General features: G+C 26.8%; 2 protein-coding genes across 3 annotated transcripts; both read right to left on the reverse strand.

Annotated features, from left to right (window-relative positions):
* Positions 1 to 34: 34 nt before the first annotated feature.
* On the reverse strand, positions 35 to 12,645 carry LOC126841233 (uncharacterized). 2 transcript variants are annotated; one of them, XM_050577569.1, is made up of 12 exons: positions 12,543 to 12,645; positions 4,192 to 4,258; positions 4,090 to 4,119; positions 3,924 to 3,998; positions 2,901 to 2,972; positions 2,485 to 2,514; positions 2,240 to 2,269; positions 2,125 to 2,151; positions 1,705 to 1,755; positions 1,361 to 1,390; positions 942 to 1,028; positions 35 to 595 (listed from the first exon to the last, which is right to left on the reverse strand). In XM_050577569.1, the coding sequence occupies exons 2-12, from the start codon at positions 4,250 to 4,252 to the stop codon at positions 339 to 341; spliced, it is 750 nt and encodes a 249-aa protein (XP_050433526.1). In that variant the 5' UTR covers positions 4,253 to 4,258; positions 12,543 to 12,645; the 3' UTR covers positions 35 to 338. The 2 variants fall into 2 exon arrangements, with proteins under 2 accessions (XP_050433526.1, XP_050433527.1); XM_050577570.1 differs by lacking the exon at positions 12,543 to 12,645 and adding an exon at positions 5,083 to 5,153.
* On the reverse strand, positions 8,727 to 11,547 carry LOC126841234 (uncharacterized). Its single transcript, XM_050577571.1, has 10 exons — positions 11,523 to 11,547; positions 11,348 to 11,431; positions 11,046 to 11,114; positions 10,673 to 10,702; positions 10,430 to 10,459; positions 10,315 to 10,341; positions 10,092 to 10,142; positions 9,751 to 9,780; positions 9,362 to 9,448; positions 8,727 to 9,031 (listed from the first exon to the last, which is right to left on the reverse strand). Exons 1-10 carry the CDS (start codon positions 11,542 to 11,544, stop codon positions 8,751 to 8,753), a joined length of 711 nt encoding a protein of 236 aa, XP_050433528.1. The 5' UTR covers positions 11,545 to 11,547; the 3' UTR covers positions 8,727 to 8,750.
* Positions 12,646 to 23,085: the final 10,440 nt, after the last annotated feature.

The raw sequence follows: 23,085 nt of genomic DNA on the forward strand, positions 1-23,085 counted from the left end.
TAGAAGGATAAATAAATAGTTGGAATAGATTAGATAAAAATTTGTATGTTTTTACTAATTCGGTAATTGTTTATTATATTGGTAGACATGTCAAAAAACAGAAATAGATTACAATATTATGTAATAACAAAAAAATGTATTATGTGGAAAATGTTATTGAAAAAATCCACCGACGGTTCACTTGCCGTCAGCTTAGGGATATGTATAATATTTAAAAAAATCAGGTTTTATAATGTATATAGTAATTATTACAATAAGATAAATTATAATATAATATATAATAAACAGAACACAGATACCAGTGTTGAATTAACACTAGGTTAGAATGTAAGTGGGTCTTATAGACGTCCAATTCGTAACTGGTCCTGGAGTGATTCTAGTGGTCGGCCTAGGTCTAAGCTTATTTGAGACCATTTGCCATCAATATAACCGTACCTCTTTTTGCCATCATTTTTATCCGTAAAGGTACATGTAAGGCCAGTTAAGTTAACCTCAACTGCTTTCATGTATAATTCTGGAGTTTGGGCACTTAAGTATATTCCGATGAAACGACACTTCGCTGGTAAAGAGGGATCATTTACATGCTGCACAACTCCTGATCAAAAATTAGAAAATATTTTTTTTAATTTGCTAATATTAGTTTACCAGTTATTACTTATCTTAATGGTTCAAAACAAAACTATTTTATTTGTAAATACGAAGTCATAAAATAATAATAATACAATAAGGATGGTGTCGTATTGTACAGCCATGTTATATTTTGTATTACATGTAAGCACGAGTAAGTAGTTATAACTTATTTGGTTAATTGTTAAAAATTAAATTCAATTGTCCCTATTAAATAACCTTAAAACAAATATATATATATATATATATATATATATATAAATATATATATATTTGTATATAATAAAACCGTACAACTCCATAATAATATTTACCTAATACACGACGTTCGATTATACGTATTAAAGCTATAGCAACACATTGTCTTCCTCTGTTAGCAATTGTTATCAATGTTCCCAAATCTATGAAAAAAGTTATTAAATGACCGTAATTGGAAGAAATAAATAATATATTAGTCGCTCTTTATACATAATTTTTGCATTACATTACAAATAATTGTGATATAACTAACTTTATGTACAGCCACTTATTAGTGTTAAAACTCTTCAAATATATTCTTTCTATACTTGAAATTTAAAAAAATGGATTACAAATTAACACTGTAGTGACACACTCTCTCTCTCTCTCCTCAACAAAAAGTTTATTTCATTAAAACAATTATTTGACATAATACATTAAATTAATAAAAACAAGCTTTTAAGGCTATTTACGACTGTAAGAAATTCGTAATTACCACTATTATAAGTTTCTTCATATCTAAATCCTGTAACAAACACATCAAACCATTATACAGTTAATAAAACCCGGTTTATATTTTATACATAACATTCACTCTATAACTGAGGTTAATTAGATCAATATTAACTAATACAATATATTATTGTATATATGCTAATTATTTATTTTATAGCTATGTTTAAATAAACGGTTTAAATTATAATTGAAATGATTATTTAAAACCTTAAACATAAACACGTCATTTAGCTTTATGAAAAGTCATAAAGCTAAGTTATAAACCGAGAATTTCTTTAAAACTACCAAAATATGTAATCATTAATTTTTTTATAGTATATTTACCTAATAATTTTTCTATGTATTCTATCATTTCTAGTAACAAATTATTGGCTTCTAAAATTTAAAACAAAATACATTTTAATGTACCTACATAACTTTTTATGATTGAAACTGATGTGTCATATTGGTATTTGTTAATAGATACAGATGATTTTTTTCAAAGTATTTATAGGTAATAAATACACAATACGTATAATACAAATAAAATATAAAAAAGGGCTTTTACTTTCATATGGGTCATCATTTTGAAGTTCTGAAATTAAAACAAAAATCTTGTGTGCATAAAGAATATCAAACAACTGCATAAACTGATGTGTCATATTGGTATTCGTTAATAGATACAGATGATTATTTTTAAAGTATTTATAAGTAATAAATATGCAATACGTATAATAAATATAAAAATTAAAAAGGGGTTTTTACTTTTCTCTGGGTCATCATTTTGAAATTCTGAAATTAAAACAAAAATCTTGTGTGCATAAAGAATATCAAACAACTGTATCAAAACGCTTTCATAGAGTACAATGAAAATTATTACCCGGTATTCCCAAGACTATTTCTATTTTATCTGAAATTAACAACACAAAAATTAATGATACTGTAATTAATTTTCTATTCTGTTATAAACAGGAAGACGAATTTCAAGGTAGAAAAAACATGTGTATTAGTAACTCAAAAGAAACATGCTGCACTGTATATTCAATACGATGAGAGTCTTTTTTGAAAATTCTATAGGAATAAAATATTGGAAATATTTTCATAAAACTCAACAAAAACTATTACCTGGTACAGCAATCAAAAAAATAAGTTTGCCTGAAATGAAATTGACGTTACATAAATTAATGATATTTAATTGGATTTTCTATAGTAAATTATAAAATTTTATAATTATAAATTAGAAGGCGTAGGTCAAAGTAGAAAAAAACTATATTATAGACTAAGGAATCTGTATGAATATAATGGCCGAGTTGATGCAGTTTAGGAGATGAGAATAAAATGTATTAATCAGACAAAGTTGATAGATCAAGCATCAATAATTTTTCGTAAAGCGTCTATTTAAATTTCGGTGAAAAATATAATAACTATAACAGCCATCAATTGCATAAAGATAAACACGAGATGCAGTTATTTTATTATTTTCAAATATTTTTTTCTACTTTTGTCTTGTTGTTTTTTATAATGATTATAATTGTGATTACGTAAACTATTCTTGTAGCAATCCTTAGCATCGATATCATAAACCATTGTCTCAATTACATGCTCCAAATCATCTAGAATAAACAAATGAAGATTTTGGCTATACTAGAATAATATAGATTATAAGGAATTATTTTTTTTTTATAAATTATCGCCAATCGGCTTTTTTTAAATAATACAAATAAGTAGGTACATACAACAGTGTAAAAGAGGAAAACAATTAATACAACAAATGAACTACCACTGACAATAAAAATAAATCATAAGCCTCCGTACAAAACTATACAGTGTCATTGTATTCACGCATTATCCTAATTAGGGTGACATTTTTAGCTAAATTCGTTCTGCTCAAAGGTAAATAAAATTGACTTTGAAGCCTAGTATTGCTGGGTACAATAATATTGTGTCGCCCCAGTAAACGCGGAGCATCAATATCACCATTCAATAATTTATGTATAAAATTAATCCCGAATTTCTTGCGTCGTTGGTCCAAATACTCAAGCTTGAGTACTTGATTTATAGGAGCATAATCGTGGACTTGGTGTGCGATATTGAGAGAATAACCAGCAAAACTAAGAAACTTGTTTTGTACGTTATTAATTCGTCGTTTGTCAACTGTTGTGTAAGGTGGCCAGATCAATGCCCCATATTCTAAAGTCGACCGAACAAGGGAGCTATAGAGTGCAACTAAACAATCACGAGACTTAAATTTGGATGAATTGCGACGAATAAACCCTAACACACGCAGAGCTTTACCAACAACGTAGTCAATATGAGGTCGAGGGTCAAGAAAAGGGACATAAAGCAAACCTAGGTCATTTACTTGACAAACACCTTTTTAGATAATGATAATGATAATGTATATATTATACTGCTCTGTACAGTGTTCTACATATTATGTGGTGCGCTTTTTTTTAACTATTGATAAAAACTATAGTTTTTAATTTACCAATAACTTGGCAATTAGGTACATATAACAAAGCTTCTATATATTTTAGTATATTATTTAAAATATAATATCTTACTCGCTCCAGATACAGTTCTACCTCTGTTATCAGTTAAACCATACTTATGATGAGCAATAATGTCATAGGTTTGAGCTGTGATACATAGTTTAAAAAAATTTGTATAAGAACAGTGGATTTGAAAAACTTAAAAAACTTTTGTTTATAAAATAAATTGGTTACTGACTTATCTTGTAAACATAATCCATATAAACCGCTGTAAAAAGGTGAAATATAGAATTTTTTTAATTTTACAAACTATCTTAAACTGTTAAAATAAAATAATTACCATTATCATCTGCCAAAACATCCACGAAGAAAAAATATATAAATACACAGAAGAGTTTCATTTTTATCTGCGAATAATAACAAATAAAAGAACATTTTATATGAGCCATAGTTGCCTCCGGTTCAAAGATGAGAAGGTTATGGTTTTGCGAAGCAGTTTTAATATAATAGATAAATATATATATATATATATTATGTACTTATACATTTTTTTACCAGACTTATAATAGTTCCTAGACCGTTAAACTAATTTTTTTGTATAGGAAGGTAGAAATCTAATTTGAAAGGTACTTTATTTGGCAAAAATTACAGTTATTTCACTATAATAAAGGTGGACAAAAATAAAATTAATTCTATTAACTATTTAAATTGTATAAAAAAAAAAGGGTATTCATTTCTGTCTAATATAAGTGTACAAATTTGTTTTTAACGTTTTGTTTTAAAATCGTCAGTAATAAATTTAAAAACATTTTTTTTAAATTTTGACTTAACAATAAACACAGATGATGAAAACATTTCAATTTTCAAATTATTTACTTTCAAAAATAAAATTGAACACGTATATGAATTAAGTTCTCTACAAAGTTATTTTTTTTATATCTTTGTACTGTGGAACCTTTTTGAGTAATGTCTACTTTTGTTAGGTATTATGAAAACGATTTAAAAAACTACTATGATTCACTACATTTCCTTTAGTATACTTCAAGCCAAATAACGAAAAACCCAAGATATATTATTGAATTCTCTCCAAAATGTGGATTGTGTAAAACGATGATTAAGAATCGATAAAAAAATAACTAGCAAAAAATAATCATTATTATTGTTCTTAAACACTATAACTTTTGACTCTTAAGCGTAATTAAATTTTTTAGAGTTTAATAGAAATACTTACATAAATTGAAGAGTTAGTAAGAGTTTCTTGGACAACAATCGACTTGTTAAGCTTTTGAAACTAAATGTTCTGCTTGCGACTTATGGATGGGCTTTTTATCGACCGAAAAATCACAATCCGAATATTTTTTTGCAATACAAATATGGTTATTTACTTACAGAACTGCTTTATTCTTTTTATTTTTTTTTTATTTATCGTGTATACATTACTAAGAAATCGGCGTATGGACTATGTTTTTCTACACAATACACTTAAATAAAAAAATATATTATTTGACGAAATAGTATTTTTTTTTTAAATGTTATTATGAACTTACAACAACTGTTTCAAATGTTCCAACTATTGAAATTTGAAACACTTTTACCTTTATTGAAATACTAAAATTCGAATAACATCCATTTATAATTAATTAAAATTGAATAATCATTTTCAGCAATAATTTATAACAAAGTGCCTTATGCTAATTATGTTTAATCCAAAACAATGGCCAGACCTTTGAGTTGTTAAACGATCTCGAATTAATTGATTTGACTTCTTATCGGATAAGTTGGATATTGGTTAGGATCACATAACTGTGTGAAATTAGAAATTTTAATCAACCTCAGCATATTTATCACTGTAGCTACCTTAATTATAAATGATCAAAATTTACAAAATTATATTTGTCAACCAATTGTGAATAATAACACTATGATCGTCTTCTATATGCTAAATGCATGTAGATGCTAAATAAATATTTGTTCAGACTTTAACGCCAAAACAGTTCACGAAACTGTCATAATCTACTCTACAAGGTTCTACTATGAACTCAATGGTCATCCGAACCTTTCGTTTATAACCACGCTTCTAGTCCACTATCAGACACCTTTCAGTCTTTAACTTTGAAGATATTTTATGTCTTAATACTGTATCACACATATTTTTCTCATCATTATTCGTCGACAATTCGGCTTCTAAAAGCTAGCCCAAGGTCATCATTGCGATCAATATAATATTACAGTTTTTTCAAAAGCAAAAACTACGCAACCAAGCAAAAAAAAATAAAGCATATTACTTCGAATCAGGAATTACTTTTATCGTTTTACTCTTAATCCAATAGGAAAATCAAATTTTATCAATGTCTCCCTCTCTTTCTCTCCCTCAACAAAAAATTTAATTTATTAAAATTGTTGTTTAAAACAAAACATTACATAAATGAAATGAAGCACATTTAAACTCGTATAAATAAGCTTTAAAGGCTATTCAAAAATTCGTAATTACCTTGGTCTTCATTGACTTCAGACAATTTGATTCCTGTAACAACTACATCAAATCATTATGCATTATGAGTTTTGAGTTAAACCCGGTTTATATAATATTACAGTCACTCTATTACTGAGATAATTTAGACCAATTAATTAATGCGAAATAATATTGTGTAAATGTTAATATATTTAAAATAGCGATGTTTGAATAAACGGTTTATATTTCGAATGATCATTAAAAGCTTAAGCATAAAATATATATATAGCTTTATGACTTTATATTTGAATTGGATATTGTAGAGTTACAAATGTGTAGGTAACTATCAATTTTTCAAATGTTATGTTTACCTAATTTATCTTCTATTTCTTCTAGCATAATATACTAACGTAACGAATAACTTTAAAATTAAAACAAAAAAATAAATTTTATTTTACCTACACATATTTTTATTATTAATATCGATATGTCATAATGGTATTAGTCAATTGGTAGTTAAGTATATTAAATATAAGTATACTCATGCCTAATAAGACTAGGGCCTCGGTAAAAATTAGGCTTAAAGAAGTAATGTGAAAGCGATTGTCTAAATGGTCATTTTTCAAAAACAGTAATTTAACCCTTTCAGACCAGCGTGCTATTTTAATGGCATAACAAAATAATAGCCGTTATAAAATTAATTTCTTTGTGTAATCTATATATATATACGTAAAAACATGTGTAGAATAAGTTAAAAATGATAAAAATGTAGTACGGGCAAAATATGAAACGATAATGAAAGATTTTTAATAACAAAAAGGTTTGCTGATTTTTTTTTTCGTATTCTCTTCCATTATCAAAAAAAAAAAACAAACACTATCAGTAGAGTAGGTATAATAATTATTGGAATCATTAAATAAGAACCGAAATTAGTCATACTTAATGTGGCTTTTTATCAATGTGTTTTGTTCACAAATTTTGGAAGTAATAGACTGACGGAGGTTCTAAATAAGAAATGTTCTTCAAATGAAATTATTTGAAAATTTAATGTGAGTTTAATGCTGAAATATCTCTAATCCAACTGTAATCTAAATCCTACCTGGAATATATATACCGGATTCGGTCATGATGCACACAAATAAATAAAATAATTATTTCAGGTTCCTTTCTCAAAAATGTAATGAACATAAAAGATCTATCATTAAGATGTAGGCATTGTACAAAAATTGTATTATAATAAAACTAACAAAACATAATTAATCAAATATCTAGTAAATATCATGTATCATTCAATGCAGTTGAGATGAAAAGCATCGGTATCTTCCCTTGAACGAATTTTCGTTATGATTTTCTTCCATTTGAATTTATATAATAGGTAATAAAAAGTATTAGTTGATTTTATTATATAATTTTTTTTATAATAAAATATACCATTATAATTCACTATCTACTTTTTTTGTCTGTTATTTTTGATAACATTACTATGGAATAATGTACAGATACTTTACTTAGGTATTTTTTAACTTTTCATAAGTTAAACAACATATGAGTTTTTCATTATACACATACACAATCATAATAACAGTCTATGTAGCCAGATTTTTTGTACTATTCAAGGCGTTAGACATAAATGACCTTAAATTTACTGTATGTACAATCACAAATTTCGTTTTTTAGTGTCTTTGTTTTTTTAGTTAGGGCACACAAAAAACACATCACTAAATCAATACACATCCACATAAACGAGTTTATCTATTTTGTATTTAGCACACAATAATGCGTTGCAAAAAGAAATTGAATTCGACATTCTTTTCGATTTAAAATATTATGTAGGATGATTTTTTCGTAACCGGCATTGTTCTAAATTTAAATCATATTTAAGCCAATCCAATACCACTGTGGTTAACCAACCAGGATATTTTTTTCCACAACTAGCTATTTGTTTAATATATTCTACACTGACTTATTTAGTCACTCAACATTATAACTCCATTTAGGGTATGTCACCTGTAGCATAAAATCTCTATATTACAACTATTGAGATGAATTTTCCATTGGAAATATAAACAATGAACCTGTCACCCAAGTTTGCACAGTCCTTTGATAATAGGTAGAACAATAAGGAAATGATTTAGAAGGATAAATAAATAGTTGGAATAGGTTAGATAAAAATGCAACTTTACTAATTCGGTAATTGTTTATTATATTGGTAGACATGTCATAAAACAGAAATAGATATACAATATTGTGCACTAACAAAAAAATGTATTGATGTGGAAAATGTTATTGAAAAAACCCACCGACGGTTCACTTGCCGTCAGCTTAGGGATATGTATAATATTTAAAAAAATCAGGTTTTATAATGTATATAGTAATTATAATAAGAAAAATAATGATATATTATGTAATAAATAGAACATAGATGCCAGTGTTGAACTAACACTAGGTTAGGATGTGGGTGGATTTGGAGGATGTACAAGTTTTAACAGGTCCTCGAGTGATTGTAATGATCTTGGTGGGTCATCGAAACTTATTTCAGACCATATGCCATTAAAATAACTGTACTTCTTTCTGTCATTATTTTTATTCGTATAGGTACATGAACTATCAGCTGGGTTAATATCAACTTTTTTTATGTATAATTCTGGAGATTGGGAACTCAAGTATAATCCCATTATACGACACTTCACTGCTAAAGTGGGGTAATCATTTTCACGCTGCTTAAATCCTGATCAAAAATTAGAAAATATTTTTTTTTAATTTGCTAATATTAGATTACCAGTTACTACTTATCTTTATGGTCCAAAACACAACTATTTTATTTGTTAATACAAAGTCATAAAAAAATAATACAATAAGCATGGTGTCGTAGTGTACAGCCATGTTATATTTTGTATTACATGTAAGCACGTGTTAGTAGTTATAATTTATTTGGTTAATTGTTAAAAATTAAATTCAGTTGTATCATTGTCCCTATTAAATAACTTTAAAACAAATATATATATATATATATATATTTGTAAATAATAAAACCGTACAACTCCATAATAATATTTACCTAATACACGAAGTTGGGTTAAACGATTTAAAGCTGTAGAAACATATGCTCTTCCCTTGTTAGCAAGTGTTGTCGCTGTTCCATGACCTATGAAAAAAGTTGTTAGATGACCGTAATGCGAATAAATAAATAATATATTAGTCGCTCTTTATACATAATTTTTGCATTACATTTCAAATAATTGTGATATAGCTAACTTTATGTACAACCACTTATTAGTGTTAAAACTCAACAAATATATTACAAATCAACACTGTAGTGATACTCTCTCTATATCTCTTTCCTCAACAAAAAGTTTATTTCATTAAAACAATTATTTGACATAATACATTAAATAAATAAAAACAAGCTTTTAAGGCTATTTACGACACCAAAAAATTCGTAATTACTTTCATTATAAGTGTCTGCATATGTAAATCCTGTAACAAACACATCAGACAACAAACCATTATACAGTTAATAAAACCAGGTTTATATTTTATACATAACATTAACTCTTTAACTGAGGTTAATTAGATCAATATTAACTAATGCAAAATATTATTGTATAAATGTTTAATTTATATCTTATAGCGATTTTAAATAAACGGTTTAAATTATATTTCGAATGATTTTTTAAAACCCTAATTATAAAACACGTCATATAGCTTTATGACTTTTAGTAATAAATCAAAATGTCCTTTAAAACTACAAAAATATGTAACCTATTATTTTTTAATTGTATATTTACCTAATAATCCTTCTATGTATTGTTCAAAGGCTCGGAAAAATTTATTTGCTTCTAAAATTTATAACAAAATACATTTTAATGTACCTACATATTTTTTTATGATTGAAACTGATGTGTCATACTGGTATTTGTTAATAGATACAGATGATTATTTTCAAAGTTTTTATAAGCAATAAATACGCAATACGTATAATAAATATGCAGTATAAAAAGGGGCTTTTACTTTCATATGGTTCATCATTTGGGAGTTCTGAAATTAAAACAAAAATCTTGTGTGCATAAAGAATATCAAACAACTGTATGGAAACGCTATCATAAAGTGCAATGAAAATTATTACCCTCTATTTCCGAGACAATTTCCAATTGGTCTGAAATTAACAACACAAAAATTAATGATACTGCAATTAATTTTCTATTCTATTATAAACAGAAAGACGAATTTCAAGGTAAAAAAAACATGTGTATTAGTGATTTAAAAGAAACATGATCCACTGTATATTCAATACGATGAGAGTCTTTGGAAAATTCTATAGGAATGAAATATTGGAAATATTTTCATAAAACTCAACAAAAACTATTACCTTGTACAGCAATCAAAAAATTCATTTTGCCTGAAATTAAATTGACATAAATTAATGATATTTAATTGGATTTTCTATAGTAAATTGTTAAATTATATAATTATAAATTTGAAGGCGTAGATCACAGTAGAAAATAACTATATTAATGACTGAGTTGATGCAGTTTAGGCGATGAGAAAAAAATATATTAATCAGCCGAAGTTGATAGAGCTAGCATCAATATTTTTTCGTAGATTTCGGTGAAAAGTATAATAATTTTAACACTCATCAATTGCATAAAGATAATCTTGAGATGCAGTTATTTTATTATTTTCAAATATTTTTTTCTACTCTTGTCTTGTTGTTTTTTTATAATAATTATAATTATGATTACAGAAATCGTAGTAGGGACTGCCAGCAGTGATATCAGAAGCCATTTCCGCAATTACAAGCTCCAAAGAATCTAGAATAAACAAATAAAGATTTTGGCTGTACTAGAATAATATAGATTTATAGTAATGATAATGTATAATATTATAGGTACTGCTCTGTACAGTGTTCTACATATTATGCGGTGCGCTTTTTTTAACTATTGATAAAAACTATAGTTTTTAATTTACTAATAACTTGGCAATTAGGTACATATAACAAAGATTCTATATGTATTAGTATATTATTTTAAATATAATATCTTACTTGCTCCAGAATTACCTCCAGGTATAGTTGTACCACTTTTATCAGCAAAACCCTTCTTAAAAAAAGCAGCTCTTAAGGATTTAGCTGTGGTACATAGTTTAAAAAAAATGTATAAGAACAGTGGATATGAAAAACTTAAAAAGCTTTTGGTTTATAAAATAAAAATGTTACTGACTTGTCTTGAAAACATTATCCATATATTCCGCTGTAAAAAGGTGAAATATTAAATTTTATCAAATTTTAACTACCTTAAACTGTTAAAATAAGATAAGTACCGTTATCGTCTGCCAAAACATTCACGAAGAAAAAATATATAAATACACAGAAGAGTTTCATTTTTATCTGCGAATAATAATAAATAAAAAAACATTTTATATTAGCCATAGTTGCCTCCGATTCAAAGATGAGAAGGTTATGGTTTTGCGAAGCAGTTTTAATATAATAGATAAATTTATATGTATATATATATATATATATATATATATTATGTACTTATACATTTTTTTACCAGACTTATAATATTTCCTAGACTGTTAAACTAATTTTTTTGTATAGGAAGGTAGAAATATAATTTGAAAGGTACATAATTTGGCAAAAATTACAGTTATTTCACTATAATAAAGGTAGACAAAAATAAATTTAATTCTATTAACTATTTAAATTGTACAAAAAAAAAAGGGTATTCATTTCTGTCTAATATACGTGTACAAATTTGTTTTTAACGTTTTGTTTTAAAATCGTCAGAAATAAATTTAAAAACATGCAAAAACATTTTTTTTTTAATTTTGACTTAACAATAATAGCAGATGATGAAAACATTTCAATTTTCAAATCATTTACTTTTAAAAATAAAATTGAACACGTATATGAATTTAGTTCTCTACAAAGTTATTTTTTTATATCTTTGTACTGTGGAACCTTTTTGAATAATGTCTAATTTTGTTAAGTATTATGAAAACGATTTAAAAAACTACCTTGTTTCACTACATTTCCTTTAGTATACTTCAAGCCAAATAACGAAAAACCCCAAGATGTATTATTGAATTATCTCCAAAATTTGGATTGTGTAATACGTTGATTAAGAATCGATAAAAAAATAACTAGCAAAAAATAATCATTATTATTGTTCTTAAACACTATAACTTTTGACTCTTAAGCGTAATTAAATTTTTTAGAGTTTAATAGAAATACTTACATAAATTGAAGAGTTGGTAAGGTTTCTTGGACAACAATCGACTTGTTAAGCTTTTGAAACTAAATGTACTGCTTGCGACTTATGGATGGGCTTTATATCGACCGAAAAATCACAATCTAAATATTTTTTTGCAATACAAATATGGTTATTTACTTACAGAACTGGTTCATTCTTTTTTTCCTTTTTTTTGTGATTTATCGCGTATAGATATACATTACTTAGAAAGCGGCGTGTGGACTATGTTTTTCTACACAATACGCTTAAATAAAAAAAATATATTATTTGACGAAATAGTATTTTTTTTTTAAATGTTATTATGGACTTACAAAAACTGTTTCAACTGTTCCAAATATTGAAATTTGAAACAACTTTACCTTCATTGAAATACTAAAATTCGAATAACATCCATTTATAATGATGTGTTATAATTAGTATTAAAATTGCCTAATCATTTTCAGCAATATTTTATAACAAAGTGCATTATGCTAATTATGTTTAATCCAAAACAATGGCTAGACCTTTGAGTTATTAAACGATCTCGAATTAATTGACTTGACGGCTTATCGGATGGGTTAATGGTTAGGATCACATAACTGTGTGAAATTAGAATTTTAATCAACCTCAACTGTTTTATCACTGTAGCTACCTTGAATATAAATGATCAAAATTTACAAAATTATATTTGTCAACAAAATGTGAATAATAACACTATGATCGTCTTCTATATGCTAAATGCATGTAGATGCTAAATAAATATTTGTTCAGACTTTAACGCCAAAACAGTTCACGAAACTGTCATGATCTACTCTACAAGGTTCTACTATGAACTCAATGGTCATCCGAACCTCTCGTTTATAACCACGCTTCTAGTCCACTATCAGACATCTTGAAGTCTTCAACTTTGAAGATATTTTACGTCCTAATACTGTATCACACGAAATTTTCTCATCTATCATTGTTCGTCGACAATTCGGCTTCTATAAGCTAGCCCAAGGTCATCTCACTGCGATCAATATAATATTACAGTTTTTTCAAAAGCATAAACTACGCAACCAAGCAAAAAAAATAAAGCATATTACTTCGAATCAGGAATTACTTTTATCGTTTTACTCTTAAATCAATAGGAAAATCAAATTTTACCAAAGTCTTCCTCTCTCACCCCTCTTCCTTAACAAAAAGTTTAATTTATTAAAATTGTTCTTTAAAACAAAACATTACATAAATGAAATGAAGCACATTTAAACTCGTATAAATAAGCTTTAAAGGCTATTCAAAAATTCGTAATTACCTTGGTCTTCATTGACTTCAGACAATTTGATTCCTGTAACAACTACATCAAATCATTATGCATTATGAGTTTTGAGTTAAACCCGGTTTATATAATATAACAGTCACTCTATAACTGAGATTATTTAGACCAATTAATTAATGCAAAATAATATTGTGTAAATGTTAATGTATTTATAATAGCGATGTTTGAATAAACGGTTTAAATTATATTTCGAATGATCATTAAAAGCTTAAGCATATAATATATATACCTTAATGACTTTATATTTTAATTGGATATTGTAGAGTTACAAATGTTTAGGTAACTATCAATTTTCAAATGTTATATTTACCTAATTTATATTCTATTTCTTCTAGCATAATATACTAACGTAACGAATAGCTTTAAAATTAAAACAAAAAATTAATTTTATTTTACCTACACATATTTGTATTATTAATATCGATATGTCATAATGGTATTAGTCAATAGGTAGTTAAGTATATTAAATATAAGTATACTCAGGCCTAATAAGACTAGGGCCTCGAAAAAAATTAGGCTTAAAGAAGTAATGTGAAAGCGATTGTCTAAATGGTCATTTTTCAAAAACAGTAATTTAACCCTTTCAGACTAGCGTGCCATTTTAATGGCATAACAAAATAATAGCCGTTATAAAATTAATTTCTTTGTGTAATTTATTTTTATACGTAAAAACATGTGTAGAATAAGTTAAAAATGATAAAAATGTAGTACGGGCAAAATATGAAACGATAATGAAAGATTTTTAATAACAAAAAGGTTTGCTGAAAGTTTTTTTTTTCGTATTCTCTTCCATTATAAAAAAAAAAAAAAAAACAAACACTAAAAATCTTATATATTTTTTTTCGTATCTGAACTGATATTGTAAACATATTATGATATAATATTGGAATTATCATTTACCGTTATCGTTTTATTGTACAGGGTGGACCATTTAAACTTTCGGGATGTTTTGTGGTAATAATTTAAAAAAAAACCACAAATTAATAATTTATAATAATTTTCCCGTTTATTTTAGACGTTGGAAATCTGTTGTGATTATATTTTAAAAATATTATCGCGTAATTAACATATTCATGTTAATTGATAAAATATGATTAATTCAATTACCATAGATTAATTGTTATTATTTGTTGTACGAGGTACCTGTACGAACTGCAATATCTTTAATATACTTTAAATTTTAATATTTTCTTCGTTTCTTAACTCTATAATATGTCTAAGAACGCCTCAAAATGTGTTGTGTCTGGTTGCTTATCAAGAAGTAAGCTGTCTGCAAATATGCTCTAAATATTACTAGTAATTTTCCATTTGAAACAGCTTAATAAAACAAATAGTTCTGTGCATAATAAATGAATAATTGTGCAAAATGAGAAATTAATCAGTTAAGCTAATTGGTATAAACAACTGTGAACCGTATGTTATGTACTAAAAGAATTATATTTGTGCATAAATATTTTTAAATTAAATATATTTGTATTTTAAATACAAATATTTTATATTATTATTTTACACATTTTCCTATGGACTATTTTAGTCGTTGAATAGAAAAACTAAATGCCAACGCATATCCTCACAGTGGGATTCCCGCATTGCATTTTCCAACAGGTAAGATTGCAATTATCTTTTGATTTCTTTTTGTATACTAATTAATATGGTTGAGTATCAAAGTTTCTAATTTCAAAAACCGCTCTGTCTCCTGGTTCTATTTATTAAAAATAAGTAATTACTGCACTTTCAATATCAGTCTTGTATTGTTATAAAATAAGTTTTTCAAAGGTTATACTTTAATATTAATAACATTTATTAATACGTTAATACGAAATGTAGTGGCTCATAAAATAATGCCCATTAACGTATTGATGGAAGATCGACATAATGGGCAAGCAAAGTTATCTTCCAACAATCTTCTGGCACAATTGTTGCAGAATTTGTGGCAGCAAGGCTGAAGCTGGTCAGTGGTCTCGCTCTTCATACAGATACAACAGATCTCCAAAATGTCTATTAAAAAGTTTGTGTTAGTTATTTAGTAGTCGAGTCCATTAAAAATTTGATGTAATAAGCTAATGCTTGTTCAGGCAAATAAGTTAATTAAGTAAACTGTTTCTTAGATTTAGGGCTTTGTATCTGTTAAATTTATTATTATAAATAAATGAAATATTCTTAAAAAATCTATCTATATGTTTGTATTCATTAGGCATAACAAATACTATAAAGTCCTCCCCCCAATTGGTTAGTTGGTTATTATACATTGATCGTTACAAACATTCGATAGTGAGCAAGGTCAGCCGTTGCAGATTGTGCTAGTGGACTTTTTTGTTGTTAAAATAAGTAAAAAACATACTAGTTTAGGGTTAGTTTTTATTTTTATATTTAATTTTAAATAGTCAGCACAATACAATAATTAAAATGATCATTTTTAATTTTACCAATAATTTAATTTTAATATTGATTTTCAGTATATTTTCATTTAGTTTTTATCTATACCCTAATGTTTTTGGAATAAGAAAACATTCAAATCTATCCAGTTTTGAATAATTATTTTTGGGATTATTACGTGTTTTAAATATTAAGTGAGGAAGTGTACTTTAGTAGTGTGCTAAAAGTACTGTTAAACCACTTGGTAATAACTTGGAAGTAATTAATCAAACCTAGTTATTAACCAGTCAAAACTGACTGGTAGAATATTATTTTCAAAAGTTGCCATAGCTATGAAAAATACTGAAATAGTTAGATTCAAAATTATTTATAACAAAATTTGGTGATCACCCAGTATTTATAATTGCTACTTTTGCTATTTTTGTTCTAGGATTCATTATTTATATTACCATGGGCTGCTGGCACTTGCTGACCTCTTGTTCATTGTTATCATCAATATTTTGCCTCTCCGGTAGAACTAGAATACACCAATGAAGTAAGTAAATAGTATTATATTTTTATAATTTGTAATTAATTTAGTTCAAAAAAATATATTAATAAGTTACTTACATGGTTCTGGTATTTGGCGAGGAGGCCACACGTCCTCCTCTTTAATAATAAATACTATTAACAATTTTCAAATAAACTAACAATTAGTAACCATTTCAACGTTTGTGAACGAATATGCAAACCGATAAAACAACTATGAAATAAGGTATTTTGTACTTAGTATAGAAACCAAAATTAAAGTTATTTTTAATCTCAAACTGTTTATTTAACAATTTGTAATTCAATTTTGTTTTACAAGAGACTTGGCAAATTACATTCATTAGTATACTTATATATTGTAAACACTTAAGTTATAAATATTATTTTTACCTTCAGGTTTAATAAAATCCCTTCAATTATAGTTTGTAATTTAAATAAATATACAATTGATTTTTTAAGATGAAAAAATGAATATGTCCATTTGTTGAATAACAGTTTATTTTATTTTTTTTGTTATTTGTCAATAAATTATTGTATTTATTTATTTTTTACTAATAATTAGCAATAAACCCAACAACATTTTTAGTACATTACATTACAAGCTATATACATAATAATAAAAATAAAAAATAAACGTCACCAAGAACTTACTTTCCTCGTCCATGCGCTCTAAGCCATGGTCGATTGGCTTGATCTAAAATTAAAACAATATACGTTTTTTTGATGCATGACTTGTCGTTTTTTTGTTTGCTTCAAAGAACTCATTAAAAATTTAAATAACGTATTTAAGGGTATAAAATAATAACTTGTGTGAAACGGAATTTACAATAAAAAAGATCAAGTATCAGAATTAAGCCCATATACTTGTTTCCTTTTTGTTAAACGAAATTACATTCATATAAGGGATATGCACGTTAATTGTCTAGTGTTTGCAGTCATATAAGGTGATTTAGTGTCAGTAAACGAGACAGCTGAATTGTTAAGAGTGAAATTAGAGCAATATATGGACGCATTGGAGAACATATTTAGTTTGAGAATAATCAGATATAAAACATAACCTACTTTTGAGTTAAATTTCAGTACTTATAGCCTACAAGAGATTTAAAAAAAAAGATAGAGAACCCATTATGCTCCGATTTCTAGTGGTAAATAGTGTACCTACCTGTAGAGAAATGTTTGTCTTTGGGTTCAGTGACGCGACATTACAAAGTTAAAAAAACATGATTTTCTAAAAAATAGTAAAATAACCTTTTTTGTAAATACACTAAATATTTATATTACACTTTAACGTAATATAGAAAGCCTTTTTTTTAAATAGTTGTAACTTAAATAAGACATTATATTGCAAAAAGGATAATATGTCATTATCTTGGTTTTGCTTAAAAACATCATGGACCATGGTCTGAATAAATTGGATTTCCGCTTAGCAAGGTGTAAAAACTGACTACCTATGCGGAATGCATCTAAAATAAAGGGTAAACGTCTGCTTAAGGTTTTGTCGATTTAAGGACTTTTTAGCTTTATAACAATCTTAACGTAAAAAATAAAATCTATATTTCAGGTAGTTGTTGTAGTAGCTAAATAGTGTCAGCCTGATCATGGTCAATATCATTATAAATTATTTGTAATGATAATATAATTTTATTTTGTGTTTAGAAGAAACAATTAATTTTCGTATGTATAAAACTTGGGATAATATTTTTTTTTTATAAAACCCTAATTAAAAATTGAAAAATAGGCAATAAAAAATTAGGCATCTGTACAATTCTTAATATATGTATAATACAAAACAAATTTAATTAGGTTAGGCCTTGGTAATTATTTACAAATATATTATATAATGAATTTATAATGCACACAAACAAATTTTATATGTGATGTTGTTAAGACTTAAGGTCTTAACTCGAAATACGTGATGTCTGATGATAATTCGTTTAATTCTGTTTGCATGTTTTTTTTTCAAAATTCTTTTCTCCATCAATTTACTGACTCATTTAAGCTAATGTTTGTGAAGGAGTCAGCGAGAAATATTAAAACAAACAAATTGCAAGTGTAAAGAATAAATTTCATCGAAATTCCAGATGAAAAATGTTAGTATTGATCTAAGATATTATAAATTATATACTAGTCGGCGAAAGGATTTATTTATAATAAAAAGTCAGGTTATGCACATTATTATCCAAAAAATTATTGTAATTTTAAAATATTCCATAAGAGATGGAATGTATTTTGTTAGTCTTAAAATATAATTTTTTTCTATACATTTATAAAACTAAATTCGGAAAACTGACAATCGCCCTACAATTTTAAATACTCAAGTAAAATGTTATTGGACCCAAAATATAGTAATTATCAAAATCGTTTTAACGTTGGAGACTTTAAATAATTTAACTAGGTCGATGATAAAATATGTTGTTTTTGTTTTCGAATATTTTCTTATTTAGGACATTGGTGTATGACTGTAACTGTTTGAACAAGCACACAAAACAAGTATTTTTCTTATTTTAAATAAATAATACAACTTAAAACGTGTTTTTAATACGTTTTCCCGTTTAAGAAAGTGAATATACAATTATTTAGAAAAGTAATGTTAAAGGTTTTAAATTTTTAATGTAAAAATAATTATAGTTATATTATTTATGACCGGATGTAGACAATTTTAGGTGTTCTAAGACCAATTGTAGGAATATGGATAAAAATAAAATACAATACAATACAAAAAGTATATGTATTCATGATATAATTTATATATATTCTTTAATATTATATAAATAATAATATATTATAAATATATATACAATTTTCTCATTTCTGTGAATTCTACCCAAAGGTATACAACACATTTATGTCTATATCGAATATGTTTAACATAATAAAACTCCAAGGTCATTTATATACTAACGCATTTAATAGTGCGAGAAATCTGAGTACATCTACCATAAAGGAGCTTCTGTATGTGTATTATTATGACTCATATGTTTTTTTATACCGATACGAATTTAAGGTAAATAAAACGCAAAAAAAAATTACTAACCGCGTGTTGTTTACGCATTTATATACCATACAACGAAAATTAAGAGCATAAAATAAAACCTTACATATTATGTTGGAAACCCTTTAAACTCTTTTTTGCCTAACGCTTTTTTGGTAACACTTTTTTCGGTTATGTGCCAGAGCTAAATCTCACCCCCGACCCCATTCTCACCCCTATCTCCTACCCATATATACTACCCCTATCTTCCACCCCAACCCCATCCCATCCCCATTCCCACCCCCAATCCCATCTCCGTGTGGTAATTTTTCGTTACGCTTTTTTCGGTTATGTGCCAGAGCTAAGACATGAAAATGTCAAAAGAAAGCAGAGTTTAAACATTATGTTATCTTTATAAATTGGTCACAAATATAAAATAGGCTCTCTCTATGTAAATGTATTGTTATAATAACCCATCTATCGTTGTTAACAGTATAATGAAATATTTTCATTGTCTATTTACACACATAGCAACCCTGAAATTGACTACGGTAAAAGTGTAATTTTCCCCTTTTTATCTGGGGGTTGTCTTTAATATAAAATAAGTTTGATCACAGTTTTTATTTTTTTATGAGAAAATTCTATATGTTATAGTTCCATTCTAGATAATATATCTTCGGGCTAATTTTCACGACCTAAATCCCTAAAACTTTGCTTCAAAAAGTGAAATAAAGTAAAAAATTCTATCTTTTCTATTGGAAACTGTACGATAATATGATCGCACTGTATTCAATTAATAAAAAATATATACATAATTTTAAATCGCTTCGTAATTTCACGTATTATGGATTACATTTTCAAAATTAAGCGCCGACTTATGTTATATTAAATTAACATTTAAGCAAAGCATATTTGTTTTGAAAAATATTGGGATCAATTAATGTTTTTTCTTTATTTGTAGTTTTAGGAATTCAAATTATACTTAAAGTAGAGTTTACCAAGGTATACTGTATTGTGTAAATCTATTTGATCTATGAAAATTGCTTTTATATGTATTCGAACAGAAAAATAATATGCAGGGACAATAGCTACTGTGGAATATTGAAAACAACAATTCGCATAAAAATATAAAAACTAATAGTACCGACCTATGTAGAACAAAAAAAAAAAGTTGTTTTTCAGAAAATGAAACATATGTACAAATAAGAACAGTTACAACGACAACAACAGCAGAAAACACAATAACAATTTCGTTTTAACAGCAAATGAATAGATTTTTATTTGAAACGCTCGATAAAATATCTGTTTATATTTTGCATTGCCAATTGAGAACAATTTAAAAAACAACCCGCTAGGTTAGGTTAGGGGCTGATGCAATGGTTGAAATTATAATAATAATTTCAACCATTATACTTGCTGGAATTCGAAAAAGAACATACTATGCAAAGGTTATTTTATGATATTCATATATATATGTATATATGAGAGTTTTTATACTGAGGATTGAAAATAATACATTGACAATCTTGATTGAACGTGTATTGGGAACAGCATGCTTACCTATTAGACATTGAAGAAAATGCTCTTAAGTCAGAATTCAATTGTAGCCAAAAACTGTTGTGAAATGTGTAAGTTTGATTCCAGTGAATCAATATGTGTTGACCCATTTTAAGGAGGTTGAAGTGGCCTGTTTGTTGGATATTTTAGGCCAACTCTAGATGGTTAGATATCAATTATGTAAAACTATTTGACTAAATCGGCCACTTTTCTAGGTTAATGTAGAAATCGATTAATGGTATTTCATTTAAAATTGTGCTCAAGCCCTATTTTATTTGCTCAAATTTGTCTTTTCGAAGTAAATGAATCAGTTATTCAACAATCGACTTACACAATAACACGCATTCCTGCATTCAATCCCTTCAATGTAATCGTTGAGCAATTGATTTATTTATTGTATGTTTAAACGGGTTAATACCCAATTACAAATAAGAGAAGAATAGCAACATAAACATAGAATTTACACAAAAATAAAAGTATACAGATTAACAAAACAGCTGAAAAATACAATGGATTACAACAACAAAAAATAATAAATAAAGATCAACAATATTTACATAATTTGATTATTTAAATAATTAACAAAAACTTCTAACGAATTTTTAACAAATAAATCAATATTATTTTTATTTACTAGTCGCATTATGCGATTTAAAGGGGCCTCGCGACAATAGTTTGAGAAAGATCAACAGTCTTCCCAAAGCAGTAAATTATTTAAATGGAAAAAACGACAATAGATAAATTGTTACAAAAGTTATATTACTAATTATTATCTAATTTTCCAAATTATGAAAATATCCAAAAGACACATAAGCCTTATATCTACTTTTTCCAACGAATATATTTTCTATAGGATATTTTAAAATTGGAAAATATTGTTGTAAGTGTAAAAAGTAACGACCCAATAACCGCATTTTTTCCAATCTATTATTTTTCCAGTTTGGAACAAGTGGTTAACAGAAAAAATGGTCTCTCGAAAATAATGTTGATTAGGAAAAGTGTACCATGGAATAACATGGTTTTTGGTAAAAGTGGTGTCATCCCCTTTCAAAATAGTATGCCATCACAATGTCAACATTTGGGCGTCATGTGTTGCTTATCAACTAATTTTACCGTGATAACCGATTTTTTTGATTTAAATTGTTACTTATTGTTTTTTTTTTATTAATGTAGTTTGAACATATTTAGGTAATTATAAGTATTATGTCACGAAAACGAATCCGTGATCATGACATTTTGGAATTGCTTGGTAACGACCGTGACTAGGATTTTTGTTTTGTACCCCAACCCGTTGTTGCCCGCTGGCCATCCTAATAGCATCACAAATGTTAACCTTTAACGCCCAAATGCCATTATAACGGCATGTCTCAGTACTGAGCTAACAAACAAATTTTAAATTTTGTAAATCTCTTAGTTGGAATAGTATTTAAACGAATCCGTGAGCAAAAAATTGTTTTTTTCATTTGGATCATAACTCGGGTCTGGGAGGGTTATGGACTGAGGACATGATAATATTTAGTTTTTCACTAGAGCACCTGAACATCTTGATGCACCGCTGCACTCAAGTATGACGTGATCGTGGTTTCTCGAAACTTAAATATGTTAAACCATGTTAACCATGGAGTACCTTGTCACAAGACTAATTAGACAGTTGTAAGGTTATGTTTATCGAGAAAGCGTTGTTCATCGGTGTAGACTCGGATGAAATAATCGATAAGGCGGCTAATAAAAGTTAAGTGGCGTCCAAAATTGTTATTTAAAAAATATATATAATGATTTACATATATATATGATTTTTT

Source organism: Adelges cooleyi, unplaced genomic scaffold, assembly GCF_023614345.1.
Source record: "Adelges cooleyi isolate 19-005CV unplaced genomic scaffold, UGA_ACOO_1.1 ACOO_flye_CR_arks_rails_tigmint_CR_PRNA_38, whole genome shotgun sequence".
Lineage (NCBI taxonomy): Eukaryota > Metazoa > Arthropoda > Insecta > Hemiptera > Adelgidae > Adelges > Adelges cooleyi.

Coding starts and splice junctions, on each gene's coding strand:
- LOC126841234 (XM_050577571.1), bottom strand. CDS start 11,544: ATGGATAATGTTTTCAAGACAA. Junction 10,703..11,045: donor CAGTCCCTACTACGATTTCT/GTAATCATAATT, acceptor ATTTAATTTCAG/GCAAAATGAATTTTTTGATT. Junction 9,781..10,091: donor ATACATAGAAGGATTATTAG/GTAAATATACAA, acceptor TGTTTGTTACAG/GATTTACATATGCAGACACT.
- LOC126841233 (XM_050577569.1), bottom strand. CDS start 4,252: ATGAAACTCTTCTGTGTATTTATATATTTTTTCTTCGTGGATGTTTTG. Junction 1,756..2,124: donor AAATGATGACCCAGAGAAAA/GTAAAAACCCCT, acceptor TTTAAATTTTAG/AAGCCAATAATTTGTTACTA. Junction 1,029..1,360: donor TGAAGAAACTTATAATAGTG/GTAATTACGAAT, acceptor CTTTTTTCATAG/ATTTGGGAACATTGATAACA.